The 25,544-nt window shown below is 40.4% G+C and overlaps 1 protein-coding gene across 4 annotated transcripts; it reads right to left on the reverse strand.

Moving 5' to 3' along the window:
• Positions 1-2,711: 2,711 nt before the first annotated feature.
• On the reverse strand, positions 2,712-25,165 carry csnk1a1 (casein kinase 1, alpha 1; the record flags this gene model as incomplete). Of its 4 annotated transcripts, none has more annotated exons than XM_079744742.1 (10): positions 24,408-25,161; positions 23,988-24,094; positions 21,237-21,363; positions 20,633-20,731; positions 6,411-6,550; positions 6,157-6,237; positions 5,898-5,979; positions 5,692-5,798; positions 4,765-4,877; positions 2,712-3,469 (listed from the first exon to the last, which is right to left on the reverse strand). In XM_079744742.1, the coding sequence occupies exons 1-10, from the start codon at positions 24,528-24,530 to the stop codon at positions 3,462-3,464; spliced, it is 987 nt and encodes a 328-aa protein (XP_079600868.1). In that variant the 5' UTR covers positions 24,531-25,161. The 4 variants fall into 4 exon arrangements, with proteins under 4 accessions (XP_079600868.1, XP_079600866.1, XP_079600867.1 ...); XM_079744740.1 differs by having other exon boundaries at positions 4,729-4,877; positions 24,408-25,154; XM_079744741.1 differs by having other exon boundaries at positions 4,729-4,877; positions 5,898-5,972; positions 6,159-6,237; positions 24,408-25,092.
• Between the last annotated feature and the right edge of the window lie 379 nt (positions 25,166-25,544).

Consider the following 25,544-nt stretch of genomic DNA (forward strand, 5'->3'; position numbering starts at 1 on the left):
GAAACTCCAACCGGAGTTGCCTAACGGAATTAAAATCATAACTGTGTGTGTCGTTTACGCAAACTTTCCGACGTCGCGAAAATGTTTTCCCCATAATTTCCAGCGATATGAACGCACCATTACTCCTGGAAAATTAATAAATCTACACGTGGAGGCGTTGTTTTGACAGACGTTTTGGCCCCGTTGGCGTGCCATAGGCTAGATCATGTGAAGTGTGACGTCACACGCGTTACACACTGCATAACACACACATACTGATTATTATATTCCATCTCTGCCAAGTTCGTACCGCTAGAGCTCACTAAATAAAAATATACGAGGCGGGTACAAAATTAAACTGATTCTGAAAAATGTATAAAGTATATTGAAATTTTGCTTTGATTTAATTGAAGACGCAAGTGTGTTGATTTGTTAAATGTTTGAGCAAAGGTTAACGGTAAAAAAAAAAATCCTACCATTGACTTCAATTGTACAGGCCCTAAGTTAATATTTTAAGAGTAGAATATCATAGAAAGTTAAAATATGGAATGGAGTCTCTAGGTGAAAAAATGTGGAAGGAGATGGGTCCCAAAGTTTGTAGAGAATAAGAAAGAACGGCTTATACGGCTATGACCACAGGCGTGGTCATAGCGTAAGGTGGACAGTCTTGGGGGGGCCAAAGGCAGAGGGGGGCCCATGGGAAGTCTTGATTTAGATTATTATTTTTTTAAAATTTTCTACCACCCCCTAGTGGTAGGAGACCCACACTGCACCCAGTGGCCACTTACCGCTGTATTTAGGCCCCCCCCCCCCCCCCCCAACATATCTGGGGGGGGGGGGGGCAATCAGGACTTCTTGTACATAGGGCCCAGAAGTTGGTACTTCGCCCCTGACCACAGGTGAGCGCTTATAGCTCAAACCCATAAAGCCACGCCCCGTTTTATAAAAAAATCTGAAACTTGGTTTCAGGACCTTATTATAGATATATATTATCCTATACCTTATTTGACATGCAGAATCTATTTTGCCATCAGGACTTATAAAGTTTGTCAGGTATATTTGCTGTAGCTGGACCTTGAACAAAATTGTTTAAACAACCCCTAAGCCCAATTGCCCCGCAGTTTGGTCCAAATACACTTAATACTGCCCTTATTGTAATATTATGTTTTTGATTTCAAATTAGCCGCCTATATTCACCAAATCCCAAGTCCGCTTTAGAGAACCCCAGAGGCCGGAAATGTTGTATCAAGGACCAAGGACCTTAGGTAATGGGGAACGTTTTGTTTGATAGTTAACAAAATGGCTTCACAAGGTCAATTTAAATTGACCTTGTGAAGCCATTTTGTTGATGATCACTGTTTCAGGTGCTCAGCGGGTTATTTTTTTAATATAAAGCTGAATTCAACCATTCCGCAGGTGATCTATTCAGGTTCGTCAAAGTTGGCACAGGTATAGAAACCACACATAACCAGGCGTAAAAGACCTATTCGGCGAAAGGGGGCGCTGTCACACCAAAATTGTACCGGGCGAAAATTGTACGCCTACGTAATCCGCGTTCGAAACATAACGAACTCCGTTGCCAGGCAGGTTTCAAAAAACATTTGCGCTCATGTTGCCAAAGACAAAATAACATAGTACAGATAACACTTGTTTTTACTTTATATTATTAGTGTATTGAATTTAGCTAGTAAACCAAGTGTTTAAAGTGTATCATAGTCTAGCTAGCTTGTGTTAATACACTTTTTACTAGCTAAATGCGATTAAACAATTAAACACAATACAAATATAAAGTTAGCAACGCTAATAAATGTCATTTGTAAAATAAGTTATCTGTTTAATGTTATTTCGTCTTGTGACGCTCAATGATGTTCATGAACCTTCCAACGTCATCGTTCGACACGATCGTCCGTCGCCAGGCAACGTTCAACACGATCGTCTGTTGCCAGGCAGGTTTGGAATTTTCGAACGCAGATTACGTAGGCGGTACAATTTTGGTGTGACAGCGCCATATCTCACAATAAAGATAAAACGATCAACCCGAGTGTTCGATCAATCGCAAGTCCGCCACAAAGCGGCCCAGGGACTCGGCCTCGGCGCGCTGCTCGTGAGGCCCGGCGGCATCGGCCCCGCGCACAGTCCGAATGACGATGTTCCAATCGCATGCCCGGATGCGCACTGCAAGACGCGCTCATTCGCGTGAAGTTAACTGAAGTTCAACTTGTGTCCCGCCCCTTCCGTATGGGGTCAGAACAGCCTCATTAATAATGAATGCAGAGGATTCACAAATGTAACAAGACGCTTTTCATTTGTGAAGTTGTTTGCATTTGTGATTTAACTGGTATGTATTTATATGTGGATTTTTGACTCTCCTGACGTGGCTGGATCAGGCTCCCAGGAGCAGTGCATACTGCCGCAATCCACCAGTGCTCAGCGGCCAAGCCTGGTATTGCAGCTGTTTTAGCGGGCTGTGGACGGGTCCCTCGATTCATGGTGCCTCAACGAATTCTTTTTTCGCATAGGAAATTTCCTTAGATAGGCAAATCATTTGTGTTAGCAAACTGGTGCTGGATGGTTAATTAATTGGAATCAATCATGTGGGCCTCATTTAGTCCACAAGGACATCGTCATCAAATCCGTTAAGTGCTTTGGTTCTGATTGGCTTAAGACTTGTTACCTCCATGTGAGGACATCTAATCGTTAGTACATTTCATTGACACAGGCTGGGCTTTTTATTGTATTTTTACATTTTTATTGGCATTTAGAAGACTGTTTCAGAAGACCATAGGTGTATCAACAGATTCAATAATAATGCAGCACTCTTACAAGAGGGAGAGCCAGACTATTGTAGACCGTCGCCAGCTGGGACATTAACGCAGCTGCTCAACACTCCTAATCACCATAGAAAATAAAAATAAGAGAATGGAAAAAAGGAATAGAACTCCGACATTTTAAGTAAAGTAAATAACCAGGATTCCATCATTCATTCTTTTCAAACAAAAAAATAAGAAGTTTGACTTAATGTTTTATGAATGTCACTGAGGCGGGTATAAAACAAGGGGCACACGGGGGCAGGGTTAACAAGTCTACACATGTCACTGGAAGGAAGGGAAGGACTAAAAGAGCAATTAAATTGTTCAACTATTGTTACCCAAGAAACCAAAAAAATAAGGATAATGGGAAGTGGGAAAGGTGGTATAAAGGGAAAATTATGTTTCAGCCCCAACAAAAAGCTTTAATTTATTTTCTTTCTTCAAAGTGGAGAATATTATATACATACCAATATATAGATATTACTGCAAACAGAGGCATTTGTATATCTATATATCCATTACATACATAGTAATTATGGAAGGAGAAAGTTTGTTTGGTGGTGGTGGTGGGGAGAATAAAGCCCTCTGGGCAGGAGGTGGTCCTAGTCGCCAATGATTATGGTGCTACTGTGGAGTCCCTCCGCCCGGCTTTCACTCCTGACAGGAAAGCGCTTAGAAACCTACAGAGAACAGAATTAGAAAAATCAGAATTAAGAAAAGGTTTACGACCGAACATAATCGCAAGGGACATCTTTCGTAATTGATGTACAAACACAAAAGGGGAGGCAGAAAAAGCAGACATTCCTATTTTGAAGCAACAAAACCAGTTTCAGGAAGCACTTGAGTAGATCAGCCTCCTCTAATAACCAAGAAAAGCTTTGAAACGCAGTGCAGCGTTTAGGTTTGTTTTCACAGGCACATATGTGAAATCATTCATCAGGATTTTTTTGGTCCAGATGGGAACATTTACGTAACTGCTCTTTGTGCTTGCCATATGATTGACATGTTCTATCTGAAACGAGTCAAATAGTGAGATCATTTGACGTCCATCATACAAGTAAAACCTTTCCATCCTAGTTTCCATTTTGGGTCTTAATATTCCACAAATATCAATACAGAAGGCAAAGTTGGAGCACGAGAACCTACCGAGTCGAGTCTACAATTATTTTTAAATTGTGTATTTTCACTTCCTGCCTATCATAAAACTTCAAAGTGGAGATCCATTAGCATGCACCGACACCGGAATAGGGTCATACTGAAAAAAGCTATTATATAAAAGTTAAATATAGCAAAGGATGTTTTGTGTAAAACTAAAGGAAAAATCTTTTCTTTGGTTAAGATAAAAATTATGTCTTTTGGAAGACATGACGTGAAGTGAAAAATTAAACTCTGCAGTTGTCTCAACTGAAGGTGACATGTTCAATCTACAATGTTTTTCCACTGTTAACGCAAACCATATTGTGGCAGCCATCAGCGTCTGGAATAGGGCCTGAAAGCGGCCATTACTGTTATACTGATATATTTAAAGAGTGTTAAAGTTAAAATCAGGTGGGTAACACCTGTTCCCATAATGCACCAACTGCAAACGGGACAGAGAAGGTTGATACAACATTGTTGGGAGATTCATTAGGTGTATAATCATTACCTATAGTCAATGGGTTAGTCAATAATATAATAATTTCTAGAACAACAATAAAAAAGCACCATGTCCTCAAGTAAATGAAAGGAAAAATAAAGTAAATGAGAGGAAAGTTGGTAGTCACATTCTCAGAGCAATTGTGTGAGACACTCGAGTTGGTTCCGTTATGCTGCTATGGATACAACAGGCTTTCCTAATTTCTACTGCACTTTTAGTGGGACACATGCAAAAGTGCGCACACGCACACACACACACACACACACGCACACACACACACACACACACACACACACTACTAACCTTTCATGTTAGGCTTGGGTTTATCAGATTGCTTGCCTGTGGGGGTCTGTGCCTGCTGGCCTTGGCCCCCGGAGGAGGCTGCCTGCTGGGCTGCTTTCTGCTTCAGCATCGTCCAGTCGAATGTGTAGTCATACTGGTGGTTCAGTGTCCTGGGAGAAGCACCATTATACAATCTTTTAAAACACCTTCTATGCATGGCAGTTAAAATATTGAGTTGTATCAAAAAATTATAGAGTGCTACACAAAGCAATCCAAGGACCAAAACACACTCCTGAATTGTAGTTACAATAAAAAAAGAAAGTATCATATAATAATAATCATATAATGCTGATGATCTTCTCCACTGCAATATGTCATGCTAATGGCTACCTGCCGTAGTGGTTTCAATACGTTCATGCTAGAGGCTACATGCCGTAGCGGTTTCAATACGTTCATGCTAGAGGCTACATGCCGTAGCGGTTTCAATACGTTCATGCTAGCGGCTACATGCTGTAGCGGTTTCAATACGTTCATGCTAACGGCTACCTGCCATAGCGGTTTCAATACGTTCATGCTAGCGGCTACATGCCGTAGCAGTTTTGTTGCCATTTCTTTGTGTTTCAATACATTTTTTCCTAGTGTTCCTGTGGATTCCAAGTGCATTTTAAAAATATTTAAATATTCAATCCTTGATGGTGCTGGATTATGTTTGAATGGGTTGGATTTATGCTTGTGTTGGAGAGCTGAGCTCAAGAGTGAAGATTTATTTCGGCTACATGATTGGAATACCTGCGGCCGAAGTAAAATTATAATAAAATGTTGTGGATTGACTCAAAAATAAGGAACTAATTTATTAACATAGAAATCAATGAACAGGTCTTCGTCCATGGGGCAGACGTACAGACACACAACGGTCAGGACACGCACAGACGCCAGATGTGCGTTTTCAGTGTAACATTTAGTCTCTTCGTTCGTTTGAAATACCTGAACAAGATCCGGAACAGTTGGCGAAGGTACATGTAGTCCGGGGCCTCTTCAAAACGCAGACCACGGCAGTAGTTCAGATACATGGCGAACTCTGCTGGGAAACCCTGAACACAAACATTCAGGATTAAGCACAACAAATTTGCCAAAGAGAAAACAATAAAGCAGATCTATATACAGCATTGTTCAATTGGAGTTGCACTCACCTTGCAGAGAATTTCTACAGGGGTTGACATTTTCTTTTCAGAGATCTTCTCGTACTTCTGCTTCTTGGTTGCAGCCTGAGGAACATGTAGGCGACATCAACAGTACAGTTCATCACAACAAACCATGTTCAAGGGCAGACTCTCCAATGCATTCTTATGCGTTACACAATCATGGTCAGCTAATTTATGTCAAATTATCAAGCTCATCAACAGCAGAATACTGTATGCATAAAACAAGCCTAATATCACATAGTCTTCTACCTTTAATCCCTGCCATGGCAGACTGGTTCTGTTGAAGTACATCAGCACGTAGCCTAGCGACTCCATGTCGTCACGGCGACTGGGAAAAAACAGAACCACACAGAACGTCCATAAATTAGTTCAATATCAAGGTTTCTACGAACACATAATACACATTTATATTAATATCCAGTATCCAAGCTTTAAGCATCACATTTTAACCTAAGAAAAAACATGCTAGGCTGAGAGTGGCCGCGTGTCTGTTGCACAGACCTCTGTTCGATCCCCAGGTGTGCGTTGATGGATGCGTAGCGGGCCGTGCCCGTTAGGTTCTTGTCTTCTCTGTAGGGGATGTGTTGTCTTGTTCGGTTGTCTCTGTACTTTTTAGCCAGCCCAAAGTCAATGAGGAATAGCTGGAAGAGAAGGAAAACCGTTCTTGACATTTAAACATTGAAGGAAAAAAAACGGGTTTGACATGAATGATTGTCAGAAATTCAAAAATGTGTTTCATATAGATGTATTTTCAATGCCACCCTAACGTCAGTGAATGTTAGGGTTGAGATGGGTTAAGAAAGGTAAATGAGCTGCTGAATTTCGAGCCATAGCAAAGTTTCTGACTAGCAGTCAATGGAAGTAAATCTGTCTCATTGGATTTTGAGCACTGAATATTTATGCATTGAAATAACAGATCTGGATTTTTTGCCAATGAATTATCGTTATTGAATTAACAGCACTGAATACTTATGCATTGAAATAACGTATCTGATTTTTTCCCTTCTGAATTTAACTAAATATTCAACGTTAAATTTAATTTCAGATGCAAAATTCTATGTAGAAATTTCAACGTAAATATTTAACGTCCCCAAATTCAACATGCCAAATTCAGCTGCAAAATTAGTATTTGCTGCTAGATCGCAGTCAAGCAAGGAGAGCGCGCGGGTGTTACATCGAATTCTGCAACCCACCGAAAAGTTCGACCCTAGGGGCTGCTGTTGCACATTTTCTGCCACAATCACGAGTTTGAAGCGTAGACTGGCATTAAGCTCATGCATGTTTTCATAACGTGCACAAGCTTAAAACGTAACGTTTGTATTGTCATCGATCACTCGGAATGGGTGCATTCGTTTTGTGACACCGGGCGCACGTTAAGTGGCTGAAGCAAAACGGTAAATATGCCTCTGTGGTGGCATAACGATAGCGCAACGAGTGCGCAGAGCCGACAGTTTTACGCAGTGGTTTGATACAGCTATGAGGATGACTAATTGAAATCAGGTTGCTGTCGGGCGCTTCTTCCCGAGGCACGCCGTGCTTCCACTGGAACTACAGGCTGCTGTCGCATCAGTTACCACTCAGTGCGCCTACTGTCGGCTCTGAGCTCTGATTCCACAGTGGGCAGCGGGCTTCAGAACGCCCCACCCTTACACCAAACGTAGGCAAAGAGACCTTGGATTGCCCCAAATTGGTCCCTTAACCCATTCAGACCGGATCACGCATCTGTGCGTGTTTACCTTTTAGACCGGATTGCGCATCAATGCGTATTTACCATTAATAAATTTGGCTCTTAACCCACTACCATTACTCTTACAGTGCATGCAAATCCAGCCATGTCACTGCAATCACAGACACACACACAGGCATAAGTTCCTCGTTTAGTTCATAAACTGCAGTAAAAGGGTTAAAAAAACCTGTTGTGCATTATAGCAAAAACATAAATAAAAGATAGGATCCCCACATCCCCCCCTCACCTTGTTATTAAACATGCTTAATAAATTCATTTAATTTGATTAGCATTTTACAGACCCATACAATGGATAGGGCGTTTAGTACGGTCCACCACCGTTGCTTCTTTCTCCATCAAAAGCTACAGTCAGTGTTTAATGATGTAGATTTACCTTTGAGGCTTTCCTATTATAGGCTACTGTGTAAAATGCTATTTAGAAAAGAAAGATCTGTTGGAGAAGGCCAAAACCTGCTTTGCACAACATGCCTTCCCGCATCAGGGTCAGGTATCCAACGAGTGACGCCCTTATTCCCGCTCGCTCTCCTTGCTTGACCACAATCTAGCCTCTAGGATCGATTGCTCTTCCTAGGATCCCCGGAGGTTAACACTGAATTTCATACATTGAATTTTGCAGCTGGATTTGGCATGTTGAATTTGGGGACGTTGAAAATATTTAAGTTGAATTTTGCACATTGAATTTTTTAACGTTGAATATTTGATTTTGAATTTTTGAACACAGAAAAATAAAAGGAGAAAATTATGTCGAAAATGTATAGAGTGGCAAAAAATATCCAGATACGTTATTTCAATGCATAAATATTCAGTGCTTAAAATTCAATTACTTTTTATTTTCAAAATCCGATGAGACAGATTTACTTCCATAGCAGTCCTGTAAGTGATGCTGTTGGAATGGAATAGTTTGAATCAATGAATCCAGCCACCAAGTGAAAGTAGTAAGCTTTGATCATTAATAAAAATTACTTTGGAACATTTATATCACGTTTCTGCTACTTGCTTTAACAGGGTACCGTAGTTTGAGGACTCCAGCTAAATATAGTTTGAAGAGACTGCAGGCTATAAATAGTATATGCAGTTCCATGCATTCCTACTAGAACCCTCTCAGACCTGATTTTACACAAAGTTTTGTGTAATAAGTTTAAGATAAGTTTAAGATAAGTTTTACACAAAATTGAAGGTGGCACATTAAACTAGCAATGTGTGTGATCCAAACTATTAAGGTGAGTGCTGCATGCAGCGCTCAACTATTGTTCTTCAGAAGTTTTATTCATTCTCTACAATCTTTGACCTATCACCTTCCTTAATTTTTCACCTGGAGACTCATTCAAATTTTAAAATGTTCAGAATACCTTGGAATCGCGCGCTTCTTTTCAGATTTTAAAAAATATTTTATACTTAAATATTAAAATTATTAATTATTATTATTAAATATTCTACTTTTAAAATTCTATCTTTTTAACATGAGTCAATGGGGGGACAGCGGAGCCGTCCTCTGGTACTTCAACTGTTTAAGACGCAACTATTCAATTTTCAACCGTTTATCTTCGTTCAAACCATTTAACAAATCTACACATTTGTATCTTCACTAATGTCTAAACGGAATTTCAATATCATTTAACCTTTCTTCAGAATCACAGTTTTAGTTTCATACCGGCTTCGTTTTCAGCTGTTTTCATTGAAGTCGTCTGCCCATTCTGACACTCCTACTTCTTAAGACATCGTAACTCAATCATTTTTCAACCGTTTACCTTTGTTCAAACCATTTAACAAATCTAAACACTTGTATCTTCAATAACATCCAAACGGAATTTCAATATTTAAACTTTATTCAGAATCACAGTATTGGTTTCATAATGGCTTCGTTTTTAGTTGGTCTCATTGATTTACGTTGACGCTGGAGTGTGAGGACGTTCAGCAGTGTTGCCAGATTGGGCAGTTTTTCCCACTCTATTGGGCTACTTTTAATCACGCAACAGCTCACTATTCTCTTAAAGACACACACACACACACACACACACACTGCAAGGCAATACATTTGATCTTTCAGATACTTCAGTTCAATTCATTTTACATTTCTGCATTTTTAGCAATGCTTTGCCCTTTTCATTCAGCGTCACTTTATTTGTTTCTAACCATTTACATTTTCTTAAATGGTGTGCATGCTTACTGCTTATTGTTTACTCCATTTAGACTGTTCAAATCCCTTCACTTGATTTAAGCCATTTAACGTTTCTTTATGTCTTTATCTATGTATCTTTATTGAAAAATATTTTCAACCTCACTTTGCACTACAGCACTCATCGCATTTTCTCCAGGAAATGCATTTTTTAGTTTAATATACTGTACATTAAAAAGGTTACACTGAGTTAACAATTTCCTGTTGTGCTTATCGCACAACAGGAAATAAATGCAATTGTTAACTGTCGCAAAGAGCCGTCGCAATGTCCAAGATGTTTTATCAGAACATGCGCCGGCTTAATATGTGAATCATCGGAAAGGTCAGAGAGCGAAGGCCGTGGAGACTGTGCGTCAATGAGGATTCCATTTAATCAATGAATAAAACGCTGGAGAAGACTAGTTATGGTATTTTCTTAAACTTGTTAAGTAATTTAGGATAGTAATACTTAATTATTGTTAGAATTGTTTTTTATTTAGGAGCACGTATCTCCTGTATCCTGTGACTGGGAAAAAAAAAATCATCTGTCCACTGTATATGTATCCCATAATAGCAGCTCTTCCAAAGGTTTGGTCCCATTCTGCCAATAGGGGCGCTTTGAGGTCAAGGTCAAACGATAAGCCATGCCTCCCGGTAGATGTCTGGCCGATTGGACCCAGAAGGTCCATCTCCATATCGTTCTCTTTACGGTGAAAGCTTTAGGAAAACTTCTATTAAAAAAAAAAGAGTTTCTACATAACCACTAGGGCAAGTGACACATTCTTGTACACGTGTTATATAGACATCTTATTAGAAAACAAGGCACTCCGAAATCATTGTGGGAAGACTTGTACTCCCCGTGTCCCCGAGAGACATTCCTCGCAAATTGCTGTGAAGACATTGTGATTGCCAACAGCCCTCGTTTCAAAGTAATAAACTTAATTTACACAATAATTTCCTTATGCATATTCATTAGAGCACTGATGCCACAACAGCTGCCAATTCTTGTACTTCTGCATCGTATTTTCATTAGTGTGGTTGCATAGTAGGACTGTTGGAATTTCGGGAGTCGGATATAGACCGAAAAGTTTAAAAAAAAGTATACTAATCGATTGCTGAAATTACTATAAAAATGTGTACATAATTTTTTGATACCACACTGCAATTTAACATTCGCTTGGTGGGCAGACTGCTATTTAGATGAATGATCAATAAATATAAAACACGTTGATTATAATTATATGATTGTAGTTTACAACTATGGATGCAACAAGAATATGTGTTGAGAAACTTAAAAAGGCCGATACCTCTGCCATGTCCGACAACTTGTAGTGTCCATGGTGACTATGATAAAGATACCCGAATGGGATTGGTTAAACAGATTATTCTGTAGCTATAGACGTAAAAAAATAAATAGACATTGTTTGGTTAAATTTCATACACCAAATGATGTATACTTGAAAATTGAAAGAAGATGTTTGAGTGGTCAAATTCAAAACATAATTATGTAAACCGGGCTTTATCTGACATGCTAAACCTTTTTGCCTCAAAACAAATCCAACTGGATAGTTTTCTGTAACTTGAGTTTTGAAAACCTTGAAAAAGAATCCTGAAAATGGACAGTTAACCCAAAGACTGAATCATGCCTTTATTCTAAAAAAAATTGATTCTGTAAAAATTGGCAGTCATGTGGAAATTAACCATAGGGGGCGCTACGATTTGCAATCAAAGTTAAACGATCTGCCCCTTTTTCTATCAAGTCTGCTTCAAAGTGGTTTGAAACAGTGCTGGAAGCACAGCTGTATGGCGGCGCTGGTGTGCGAGCTCTCATTGGAAACACGACCCACAAAGATCCAATGAAGACACACTTTTGCTTTTATGGGGACAATTATCAAAATAAAAATATAATACATTTTTGATATAGGAGGACAGCGAATAGTTGGTTTGTGACGAAAGATGTCAAGGCACTGGCGGTTGAAGAAAATGTATAAAATCAGATTGGACTAAAAGCCCAGCTTTGACTGCCATGTTACGGCGTTCTTACAGGGAAAGCAGGCACCTTTCTCCTCTAAACACCTTACATTCAGTTTATTAATGACATCCCATACCTCACTAATCAACTTTTTGCACTTCTACTCTATCAAATAACTATTAAGAATAACCGGCTTCTAATTGGGTAATATAAAGGCCTTGCTCGAAAAATAAGTCATTTGATCAAGCAATTCTTGCCTGGTAAAATAAATGTTAATAAATAATAATCCAAGGTTTTCTTTTCTTGTAAACTGCATCCAGAATAGTGTGCATTTCATTCAATTTCATTGAAACTTTGTTCAAAACACTTTTTATGATTAAAGCAGTGCATCTTCATTGACAAGAGGGTCTCGTTTCCAAATAGCAAAATAACACTCCGGCATCGCAATACATCTGTGCTAGTGGTGTAACGATACATGTATTCATATTGAACCGAAATCGGTATGGACGTCATGGTGCATGGATTTACACGGAGAATACACGGTATAAAATAAATAAAACTGGCGTGCAAATTAATTAATGTCATGCGGAACTAATGTTCGATACGCAAGTTCTTCAGGGACAACTAATGGCACGTTTCCAACGGATGGTGCAGGTTGGTTCAGTTTGCTAAGGTGCGGCACGGATCGCGTTTCCACCACCAAAAGTGGACGGGACCCGGACTAGGCCGTACTCGTCTCGCTGTACTCCTCCGTTGGGGTACTGAGGCGCCTGAAAGGGTGCCGGCAAGTTCGAGTTACACACGCCGTCTGTTGATTGGTCGACAGAATCACACTTCCGTGAGACAGGGGGATAATAACAAACAATTATCCGCAAGGTATTTTTAGACAACGGTGAAAGCTTTGTTTATTGAAGAAAATGTCGCACAAAAGTTCAACAATGTAGGACGTCCTTCTTGGACGCCCTACATTGTTGATCTTTGTTCATAGTCCGCGTCTATCTTTTTCCTTGGATTTATTAGCAGGTTACACCGTCGTGCTGCTATGAGGTCACAATGCTAACGTAGCTGCCACAGCTATCGCCATCCGGTTTAACTTTTCCCTTCATTGTACCGAACTCGTACCGAACCGAGTATTAACCGAACCGTGACTTCGGTGTACCATTACACCCCTAAGCTGCGCTAGAGCTTGATTTCCCGGATCTTTGCTATTCCGATTCACATGGTCCGGAATCGATAGTTTAATGAATGAACTGAGCACTATGGATGCAATAAGAGGGCCGTGTTTATAAAAGAAGCCGTCTTCTCCGCCGTGTTCTACAACATGCACCATGGAAACAATTAGGGGTGCAACGGATCACAAAACGGTTCGGATCGTGTCACAGTTTTTGAGTCACGGGTCAGATCATTTTCGGATCAACAAATAAGAAACTTATACATAATAATTTAAAGAAAATAAAGTGCAATCTGAGGCATTATTCCTTCTTTTTTTTTCTGTTGTGATTTCTGTTGGAAGACTCAATGCTCGTTGACCGGAAACAGAAAGGGGGGCTGGTTGTAGTCTTTTCGCTCGGTTCGGGAAAAGACTACAACCAAACATGAACAGCCCATTTCCGGTTCCGGTTCGGCTAACGTTTCAATGGGATTTACGAAACGGCAAATAAAAGATGACAAACTGTATTTCGCTACGATGCCTGATTAGGAACATCAACGAACACCACTAACCATACTGTGAGTTGCACATTTCTGAAAACAAACGTTTAAGGTTGTTTTAAGGAGAGGTTTGTAAATGCCCAAAGCCAGCCATTCTGAAGCAGGCAGGGGCGAATTGAAATGAGCCAAATACCTGAGACAGGACCAATAGTCAACAGTACGGTGTGTCAACCACTATATTTCATCCTAGACAAACCAGAAAGGCGGCTCAATGTGCTAAATACCGGAATTGTCCTTTAAACATGCGCTGATCACGTGAACGCAAAACTTTTATTTTTTAATCAGTCGATCCGCGGATCACTTGTGTCCCGAACCATGAGGGTTGATCCGTACGGATCACGGGTAACCCGTGAACCGTTGCACCACTAGAAACAATTGAAAGGATACCTGGTAGTTCATTGAATTGTTAAATGCCCAGGCTCGAGCAGTCAAAACATTAAGCTTGTTGTGATCAAAATTAATTTCCATTTTTCACAAAACTGAATTGCCTTATGCATACAGTCCCATTCAGCTCCATAATTATTATCACTCGTTATCAAGACCGTTATAATGAGCGATGTGGTATTTGAAATTGGCTACACTGTAGTGTGATACAATTAGTGTACAGGAAGTATAACTCTGACACAGGCATCAACAACAGCGGTCCATTCAGAGAACACACACTCACATTTTACGTGAAAAGACAAATTAAAAATAAATTGACAAGCTATCACCCGCCTCATTTCTTTAAAAAAAAAAGAAGGTTTGCTTAGAGTGTTTGTGTTCTCCACACTGCTGAAGGTGGAGCTAGCCTAACAGTGTGTTCTCCAAGCTGCATGGAGGTGCAGCTAGCCTTACAGTGTGTTCTCCACGCTGCATGGAGGTGGAGCTAGCCTTACAGTGTGTTCTCCACGCTGCATGGAGGTGGAGCTAGCCTTACAGTGTGTTCTCCACGCTGCATGGAGGTGGAGCTAGCCTTACAGTGTATTCTCCACGCTGCATGGAGGTGGAGCTAGCCTTACAGTGTGTTCTCCACGCTGCATGGAGGTGGAGCTAGCCTTACAGTGTGTTCTCCACGCTGCATGGAGGTGGAGCTAGCCTTACAGTGTATTCTCCACGCTGCATGGAGGTGGAGCTAGCCTTACAGTGTGTTCTCCACGCTGCATGGAGGTGGAGCTAGCCTTACAGTGTGTTCTCCACGCTGCATGGAGGTGGAGCTAGCCTTACAGTGTGTTCTCCACGCTGCATGGAGGTGGAGCTAGCCTTACAGTGTGTTCTCCACACTGCTGAAGGTGGAGCTAGCCTTACAGTGTGTTCTCCACGCTGCATGGAGGTGGAGCTAGCCTTACAGTGTGTTCTCCACGCTGCATGGAGGTGGAGCTAGCCTTACAGTGTGTTCTCCACGCTGCATGGAGGTGGAGCTAGCCTTACAGTGTGTTCTCCACGCTGCATGGAGGTGGAGCTAGCCTTACAGTGTGTTCTCCACGCTGCATGGAGGTGGAGCTAGCCTTACAGTGTGTTCTCCACGCTGCATGGAGGTGGAGCTAGCCTTAGTGTTTGCGCTCTCCATGTGCCTGGAGGCGGAGCTAGCAGTTTGCACGAGCAAACGAATGGAACGAGACGGCCTATCAGCAGCAGAGTTTAACTCACTCTAAGAGGAATGTCGAGCATTGAAAAAAAAAAAAAGAAGATTTTTTTTTGTTTCCAACGTGGAATAGCTTGAATTATATAGCACGCAACCAACTCAGTCATAATGTTCGAGTGGTGAAGGTATTTTTATTGGGTACAAATGTCCGCTTGATATTTGACAAATGATGCATAATAAGCATGAGGCTACCCTATCGTAAAGGAAATAGACCCTCGCCACCCAGGCTTAACATGCTCCTTAAGCAGCTACACGCCAAGAAGAATAAAAGACCCAAGCAGTGTGAATGAGTCAAGGATTTTAACCTATAGCTTGCTTGTGGAAAAGTAACAAAAGCACTTATCAAACACTAATAAACATCAACTTAGAAATATTGATGGACAGTGGAGCATTTTTACATACATTTAGAAAGAAAATGTAATGCAAGATGTGGATTAAGCCTATATGTAAATTCTATTCAATATTTTTAGTTGTTGGTTAGCTATAGATTTAGAATTGTAAGATATTTGGTATTTTACACATTGGCAAATCTTAAACTGTGTTTTACTGCAATAAGTCGGCCAATTGCACAATACATAAACACATACCTCCAATCATGTATGTCACTGCTGCCCTATTGGTAGAACAAGTTTCCACAGTTGAATAAATGCACATTGGCTTAGATCCCGTTCTGGTTTTAACTATGGATGTTGACCAGGGACAACGTTAACAAACCATGAGAGTTGTGCAGGGAGCCAACTTATCATTAAATCGTGATTTTCTCTGCTCAATTTATCTTACTGAGGGGCCGGGTTTTTATAAGCAGTACATTAACAGAGCATAAAAAACATTAGGCCTACTTCCCTGTCTGTCTAACAGTGGATGTGGGGTATGGTCAGGGTTACGTTACATAATCACTGCAGATAAAAAGTAAAAAATATTACCTTCCGAAATACGATATTTAGGTCAAAATGACCCCATACAAATATGTGACTTCATGTCATTCTTGATTTAGTTACCTGCAAAGCAACCGAAATTAGATCTGTTACTTGTCTAAATAACCATTTGCTAAATTAACAATATCTTGTATAACAGCTGAGACCAAAGTTAAATTAAGAGTAGTTCTTGTTTTGCACTAGTAATACTTAACTGATGGTTTTTAAAAGGGAGAGAGTTTGAAACAGGCTTATCTCTAGATTCCAGATGGTTAGGGATAGAAATGGAAAGATATCCTTTCTGCTCATTACCATACAGAATATTCTGGTAATGTGTAAGCACGGCTGAGGTCATGGTGCGAGTAGCCCTCATATTTCGCTACTATACAGTACTGTATAGGAGTGAAGCGTCAACTGGTGTAGTGATACTAGTGTTATGGTAAAAGGTCACACCTGGTTTAATCCTGAGAAAGATGGATCCTGAGCAGAGCTAACAGCCAAGCTTCGTTTCCTCTTCCCCACTGAAGAGTCTAAACACTAGGGCAGACAGTAGAGGGGTAGGGTCAACAACACACAGGCTCTAACCACCTTCAACAGATTTAGTATGGGTCAAACTAGCACTTCGGTTTTGGCCGCATGCTTAATGGTCAAATTATTAGTCACAATTGACAAAATGTAGTTTTGATTCCAGTCATTGAGGCACAGGTATGATGTTCCCGCTGTGTGCAGCGTCTTTGGGCAGGAAACCTGATGTTCAAAGACGAGGACTATCCTTGTTTCATGTATGCAAAGTTTAAAGTTTGCCCGATATACCTGAAGTGCAGGGTCAACTCATACTAATTCTAGATCTAATAAGCAGACAACATCCCCGGAGAAGGCCAGCGCAGACAGGCAACACCACGGCTCCAAAAAGAGCAAAGGAAGGTTAGGATAGATGGGGCAGAGCAGGGGGAGGGAGGGCCCAGGGCTGTCCAGGCTCCACTAAGGGCAGAGAACATATGGAGATACGCCATACATTGGTTTGCATTACTCATTAAAATAAAACTAGTTCTTCATGCCGTCTTCCAAGAACAAAATTAAACCAAATTTTGCAATATGAGCTGTAAAATAAAATTTTCGTTACAGTGCGATATGCAATAATAAATAATCACTTCATTTTTCATTTCATGCTTACATGGTAGAAAATATATAATTATGTTTTAAGAAGAATTTCAGGGAAAAGCAGGAAGTTAACTTGGCTGCAGCAGCTTAAGTCTAAACCAGTGAGATAAAGGGAATGGTGCCACATATACAAAGAGAAAAGGAAAAGCACTTTGACATCTTAGTATACCTAGAAGTCTATTCAAAGTTTAATTGAAGGTTTTGATACCTGTTCTGAACAGCTAGTGTGATGCCCATCCAAGACAAGGCATAGTGTGGCACTCCTTGCCCCAGTGAGGTTGAATGACTCATGCGCTTTTCCAAGCAAAATTTTTTCAACCCTGGTTTAAAAGATTGATCTTAGCCTACACGGTTCCATGCAATAATGATCGAACCGTAAACACCAATTGACCATACGGATCTGTGCACTTGCCGTTTTCCACTGTTAAAAGGACCTGGCCGGTTTGTTATAAACTAAATAACCCAGGATAATTAGGGACGTTGTCTATTTCCACATGTAAAACCGCCATGATTTTTGTGAAGCTCTACTCTTGTGGTGTAGAGACTTTCCTTAAATATGGCGAACAATTGACATCCATTTGATAAAATAGCTGTATCTTTCCCCAATAGTGCCAACAAACAAATCCTCAATTGATCTACTCCATTTCAACCGGTGGGTCACGCAATACATGATCCAGTTTGACCCAAAATGAACAACTGTGCTCATGACCAGGACTTTGAACATTTAAGAATTCTATCTACTTGCCTCTATCTTAAAGTCTGATAGCATGCATATACAAAATGTTATTGCGATAAGTAAATACACCTTAAATTACCCTCATGACTCATTGAATACATAACTTTATCTTAGCACAGAAACCCTACAGCACGCTTCAGTCTCCAAGTCTGTCAGAATGCGCTGTGCGTTAATACTGAATTTTAACTTGTGGCTTCAATAGTTGATTGGCCCTATTTGAGACAGCCATCTAGACATGTAACTATGCGCTGACTTGTGTGGGAAATACCAAGATACTTATGAAACTGGTTAACACTCGTATGGGATATAATTGATGTCAAAAGATAGTTGAGGCGTGTTGGACGAAAATCAAGAATGATTTACAACTGGACAATGTCAACAATTGACCTGGGGCTTAACACCCTGACCAAATCCTTCAAGATTGTAGTAGGTCTTCAACCAAGCAATTTGATGTTTGGTGGTCAAAGTGGGAATCTAAAGATCCACACCAATTAAAAAGGATGTGAATTGGGAGGGATACAGAACTTGCAATGAGAAGCCATACGGTGGTAAACGTATGACTGAACAACGACTAGATGGTTGACCCACCACGCTGCCTTTACTTAAAGTCTGAGAACTTTCCCCAGGAGACCCTGCTTCTACCTTAAGATTGTAATTTCCAAACACTCTTCAATGTGTCAACACAAAATTCCTGATACGACAACGCTTTAAATAAATCAATTTTGCAAAGAATGACAAATGCAAAACACCCAGCTAATCTTAGAAATTATTCCTTAGCAATATTTTTATAACAAATCTATATGCACTATTAAATACATAGATCTATTCGACACTTAATTATTGGCACAACTATGTGCAAGCACTGTAGTCAAATGCAGAAAATTGATTTATTGCTCCTAAAGGTGAGTGATTTATGAAGAGAAATATATAATTTTGTAAATAAGGATTTCATATACTAATGTTTGCCAAATATATCAAGACGATAGTAGTTTTACCATATTTACCAAAATGGTAGCCTTGTTAAACCTCTAAATGGGATTAAACACACACACACACACACACACACACACACACACACACACACACACACACACACACACACACACACACACACACACACACACACACACACACACACACTCCCTATATCAAATAGATTCACATAAGGCACTTAATTGAGAAGTAAACATTTAAAAGAGGGAATAAATGTGCCATCGTTTGTAAATTGGACAAGTCAGAGCAAGTGGGCAGCGGTGTCAAACACTACGCCCAAACCTACAGCTCTTCAGTATGCTCTTTTAGAGCTTCCTTAAATGAACATTCATCATCCTTCTTAACAGCCACATTTCCCATTCAAAATGTATATGGGGGATTCCAATACTGTTAATCAGAAACTATTTAGCAAGTAAAGTACCAAAACACAGAAGAGCAGCTCTGGTGTTTCATAAAACCACTAAATCATTCTGGAGTGACATGAGAACACTGAATATTTATTGTTTTTCATGAGGCTTAAAATAGCAGATAGGTAATCACTCTCCTTCCGTTCCAGCGTAATAGAACAAGGCAGTTAAGTAAAGAAGTTACCAGACTTGGGATCTGCAGAGGAGCCACCAGAGGAGGTTTGTAAGTGAAAAGCTAGGGCAAAACTCTGAACACCACCAACTATGTGCTTGCCCAGCACAAACTTTATGAGGCACCAAGGCATAGATCTTGATTTTTCAAACTACTCAAAAAAATGGCTGTCACTCGTTTCCTCTGTGTCCAAATATAGAGATGAATCCAATTCAGCTGAAAGTACACTTCAAAAATATAGTTTGGGATTCATCAAAGATTACTACACCAATATATTTAATATCAGTGTGATCAGGTAAAAAGGGTTGCAGCTAATGTTCATTAAGGACTTGCTTTAGCGTAGCCAAATGTTGCCTGTCTGCAAGGGCTCACAAGTACAGGGTATTCATAATGTTCAGGCAACAAGAGTATCTTTGAACAAAAACAAATCAAAGCAATAAGGAAAAAGAAAAGTGGAGGCTCTTCTGTGTGAAGGGAGAAAATAAATCGTTTTACAACATTTGGGAAAAAGGCCAGTTGGGATATAATTTAGAGTTTATTATATAGCGTAAGCATACATCTTTACTTCTAGCTCTTTAATTCTATAAATATCTTCATAGGCCCCTAATAATGAGTAATTCTAACAGTTTGACCTTTTACCCTAGGCGTTAAATGATTTTAATCTTCTATCTAGGACAACAATCCATTATCAACATGGTAAAGGGCTTAAGGATTTTAAAGAGCGATATAGTTTAGGTCAATTGAACTTGACATTAATGATGAAGAAACGAATGAGTTAAGATTTAGATTCCCATTTGTGTGCCTCTTTCCAATGTTAAATTCTCTTTGCCATTCATGACGTCATTTAACTGATTGACTTAGAGGATGGGCATGATTAAGTTAAGGGGAGTACATCAAAAAGTGTGTATCTTAACAGTATTGAAATGCATAATAGATCTATCAAAATGATTCATTTTTAATGGCTCTAGTAACTATTAAATTGCTATACAACTGAAACCAAAGCGAATGGTTAAGTGAGCCTGCAGATTTGTAAACGGAATTGTTTGGGAGCTAGGGTTAAAATTTATCAAGCAACAATGTATTCACTGGAAAGAGGTGGTTTGGAATTGCAAGAGAGATTGTGACGCCCTACCTTGTTACAGTGTCGTCCGATGCCCATGAGGAAGTTATCTGGCTTTATGTCTCTGTGGATGAAGTTCTTTGTGTGCACATACTCGATTCTGCTGATCATCTGGTTATCAAAAAAAAGGTAGAATCAGAAACACATTCAGAATAGGTGGAGCACCGAAACTCTGGGCCCAAAGCTAACATTTTCTACTGGTGGCATTGGTGCACCTACCTTTTTAATCTGGGGGCACCGTAGCATATTTGGTCACTATTCGCCCATTATTCAATCGTTCATAAATTGTAAAATGTTGTCATTGCATAAGTCCATTTCTACCGATAACACCTCAAATACCTACAAATAATACTGGCACTGATTTACCTTGCATCCACATGATAAATGGTAGCAGGCTTGTGCAATGAACGTATTCTACATTTCTGTAGATTATTAAATGTTTGGCATTTAATTTGATAGAATAAAATGATAAATGATTGTGCTTAGATCTTCAGCTTAGTCTTTCCTTCTACTTGTAAGGTGCATGGGGCCTTTATTTTCTTTAAATGTCAATGGTTATTATCAGTTTTATGAATAAATGATGTAAAAGAATAGGAAAACAAGTAAAGCCTTGTACCTGATCGGCCAACATGAGGACGGTCTTCATGGTGAAGCGCCGGGAGCAGAAGTTGAACAGGTCTTCCAGACTGGGTCCTAACAGGTCCATGACTAGAACATTGTAGTCCTTCTCCTGTCCATACCACCTGAAAAGAAAATCACAAGAGTATTCGGTCAGCCCTCTGATGGCTTTACCTGGAGGATGAACACAATTCTAACCCAATCAAGGTGTTGAACCAGAGATAAAATTTCAGTATTCTTAATACGCTTTTTCTACAGCAAGTTAAGCAGTTAGGCGATTGGACAGAAACATCGCAAATCACCAGTGGACTTTATTTGAAGATCTAGTTTATAATTATGGTAACTGCTTGGACCATCAGATGCATAAATCACTCTCAATGAAAAGGTAAAATAAACCTTTTGTCAGACTCCGGACTTGCAAACTGCTCATAAAGCCATTGCAAGATTCCAACTGATGAAAATCTCACAGCAGCGCCTAAAGTGTTAAACAATGTTAAGCTACGCAACCAGTTCATTCAACGGATCACCTGAGGAAGCAGGCTAACATCCAGCCATAACATGCAGGCTAAATCCAGCCATAATATTGGACAATGATGATAAACAATGGCTCGACAGCCTAAAGACACAGATGACAGCATAGAAAACAGGTGTTGGTTTTTTTATTTGGTTGGGCTTGACGGAACGCTATAGTGTAACGCTGTATAGCGTTATTCCAACCCCCCCCCCCCCCCGCAATTTTTGTATTTCTACCATGTGCGTTTTGAATATCACACCTTCAGGTGCATGCACAGAACTATTCATCCACACAGACCCCTCAGCCTGGCCCTTTATGTCTCTTGGCCGTTTAGAAACCAGGTGGCTGCTGTTTCAGGTTCAACCAGATTTTTACTGGGAATTGCAATCATGGATCCAAGTTGTTCAATGTTTTGCAGTCAATTATGTTTTGCTATTTTTATCTAATGACCTTTAACAGAGGAATTGAGACGCAAGTGACCAGAGCTATCAAAGTAAAACTAATTATTTTACCTCTGCAACCCACTAAGAATGAACCAGCCGTGTATATCAGTTCACTCCCTGCACAGCTTTTTCATCCTATGAATCACTGTTGCAGCAAAGTGGGTGAGGAAGGAGCGTCAGGATGAGCAGGTTACACAGGTTCTACCATTGGGCCCATTGCAGTGGGCTTGGTTTACTTGAGGTGGTTGTCTCTGCTTTTTTCAGTGTTTGCAATGACTGCAGACAATGTGTATTATAAAACCAAAACATCAACCTAATTAACAAACGTGTTTGATTAGGAGATTCCAAATGTACATAATTAAAATTGAGCAAAAGTCGTACTTGGGGAGTTAATAAAATGCATTGCTCTTTAATTAAAACAGTTTATAGAACAGTATATTAGAAAAAGAGTAGCAGACTTCTGCATTAGCCATTGTTTACAATAATACAAATTTCACAACACCAAAAACATGAAGCAAGCAGAGTAAGGCTATATACAAATGGGATTTTGTTTATTATAAGTACTAGTACCAAAATTAAGGTAGACTGGTGCAATTATTTTGGGTGCTGACTACAAGACAAGTGCACCCCTAAACCCAACTATAGGCTACAGATCTAATTTGCCAACAGGGGTTACTAGACACTATGTCCTAGTTGTTGAACGCACACAGGAGATCAAGTTCCAGCCAGCAGCCATTGGGCTGGCTGCCAATAGTCAGGGTGTGTGTGCATTTCAGAGAACAGAAATATTCAGCAGGGTGGGAAGACCGACAGAATGTTTGACTATACTTAGTGAGGCCAACAATTTAGCTTACTCCCACAAGGAGCCTATGCAAAGTAATAACAGGTTGTCTTTAATTTTTGCCTAAAACCCAGGTTCATAGGTCTTGAAGCCCACTGTAAAAACAATATTGCCATCTAGGATAATCTATGGCAGTACAAAGCCCTGTGCATTTTACTTTTCACCTGTCTGCAACAGTCCATCAGCACCCCTCCCTACCTCACGAAACAAATACATTGTTCTTGTGAATCTGAATTATATGCAACGTCTAGTGTTTGAACCAGGCTGCCCTGTGGTACCTACATTTAATGTGTTGTCCATTTGGCAATAGGTCCTAACTTATTCCTTTGTATCAACTAGTCATTTACCAACTATTAACAACACAAATAGATATGCGTTTATTAGGGTTTTGAAAGGACCTTTGCTCACACTCTAGCAACAAACGTCTGGATTAACGCAGACATGTTTGGCAAATTATTTTGACGCCAACATTTGAAGACGATCTTCCATTTGTTCCAATCAATCGTTCTCCATTCCAGAGCAAACGGTGCAACTTGCCAAACATTTGACAGTTGACACACAAGTGCGTATCGGTGAGGCCGAGCCAACACCCAGCCCGACAGGAGCCAAGGTTAGGCTGCTGCTTTCTGCTCGGCCGCCATTTTCTAACAGGGAGTGGAAGACATGTTGGAGCAGCACAACAAAAGAGGAGCGGCCATTTCCAGCTCTCTACTTCTTCATTCGCTATCATACATTTAAAATAGGTACGGTACGTTAAGCATAGACCTTCACAAACATGGTATGTTTAAACAGCGTTCTGCCTCGGTAGGAGACGTTCCTACGGTGGACAGCAGATAAACCGGTTAGGGCTGTGGACCCGACGGCTTTAGTCGTAAAGAACCTGATTAAGGCTCGACGTCAATGCGCATTTTACCACCGCCACCCAGAACACAATCACTGATATAACCTTACCTGATGTGGGGAATGCCGATGCCTCCTTGTAGGATCTTGTAAAGTTTACTTTCGTATAGTAGCTGTGGATGTCTGGCTTTCTGCGATTCCAATTTGACTGCTACCTCCTGAAAGAAATACAGGATCTCAACACAGCTGACCAGGTTTCAGATGGCTCTGTCGGAGGGTCTTATGCTCAAATCAGGATCTGGATTACTTTGATAACCCACATACGTTTGATTCGGGGACATTATCAAGAGCACAGTGGAATATATTTAGTAACTATTGAAATAAGGCGATCAAAAGAGATGGACGTGGGGTCGAGGCCTTCCAGCACCACGCCATACTTAACGCTAAGTAACCTTATATAATGCTCTAAAACCCATAAAGACCGATCTACCTCTAATATCAGTATAACAAAGACATGGAGCAGTGGGTTACCTCTCCGTTGGTGATGTTGATGGCCAGGTAGATATCTCCGAACGACCCCGACCCGATCTTCCGGACCAGCTTGTATTTTCCCCCGACTATAAACTCGGCTTTTGAGCCGCTGCTACTCGCCATAATCCCCACCAATTATTACGGCAATTTCGATTAGAATCAGTAGAATAGAAAGGACATACAAAGTGAGATTAAATGCCGATTTGTCGAGGAGATAGTGCTGATCTAACGTTCCTCCCGGGAGGTGTCGTCGAAGCCAACAGCGGAAAAAAAACACGTTCTCTACCAGCGGAGTAACTTAACGAAACCAACACGACAGTGTGAAAAGTGTGGTTAATGTGGTTAATCAGACGGTAATCCAAAACTAATAGAAATAAAACGTGAAGTCATCCGATCGGAGCAGCCGTTCTGCTAGCCGGACATCGCTACACCAGAGGTCCACACATCGACAGTCCCTCGACTCGAGGCCAATAAGTCCTCAATTCAATCTTCGGATGGTATTTAGTTCGATATTCGCTAGTCCTTTCTCGACGTTGGTCGAAGAAATCGAAGGGTTGCAGCCGTCTTTACAAAGCGCAACCCACTGGATCCGCCATCTTCTCCTCGCAGTCTTTTCTCTCCTTGTTTCCGTTCGCACTGAGCTAGCATTAGCTAACCACCGGGAGCGCGCACTGGCGCGCGCACACTATCTCGGAGACGCGCTCTGCTCTACCATGTAGTGCAAGCGTCTAGCCAAACCATGGCCATTATGCTTTTATTTAAATTTTTCCCTAACCTTAATCAGGATCTTTTTCGTGATTTGTTTGAAACTGTATCGTAATCAAAATGTTTTAAAGTTGTAAATCCACTAGATTGAGCATGTGAACTTCCTCGTGTCTGATTAGAAGAACCCAGCGAAACTCGAGGGCATTCCTCCTCTCCCCAAAACGTGTCCGAATCCGTTTTCCCAAGCAGGTCTATACAAAGCCTAAAACAGAACAGAACACTGCAATAGGCAATAAAGATAAAATACAACAGGTTTTTTAATTTAGTTCCGAAACTAGATGTGCTGAAAATACGAGAGGTGAAAGAGGCGAGTATCAAATATATGTTGAATCCAATTATTTGAGGTCGATAAATACATTTAAATAAACATGG

The sequence above is a fragment of the Pollachius pollachius genome, assembly GCF_949987615.1.
Source record: "Pollachius pollachius genome assembly, chromosome: 10".
NCBI lineage: Eukaryota > Metazoa > Chordata > Actinopteri > Gadiformes > Gadidae > Pollachius > Pollachius pollachius.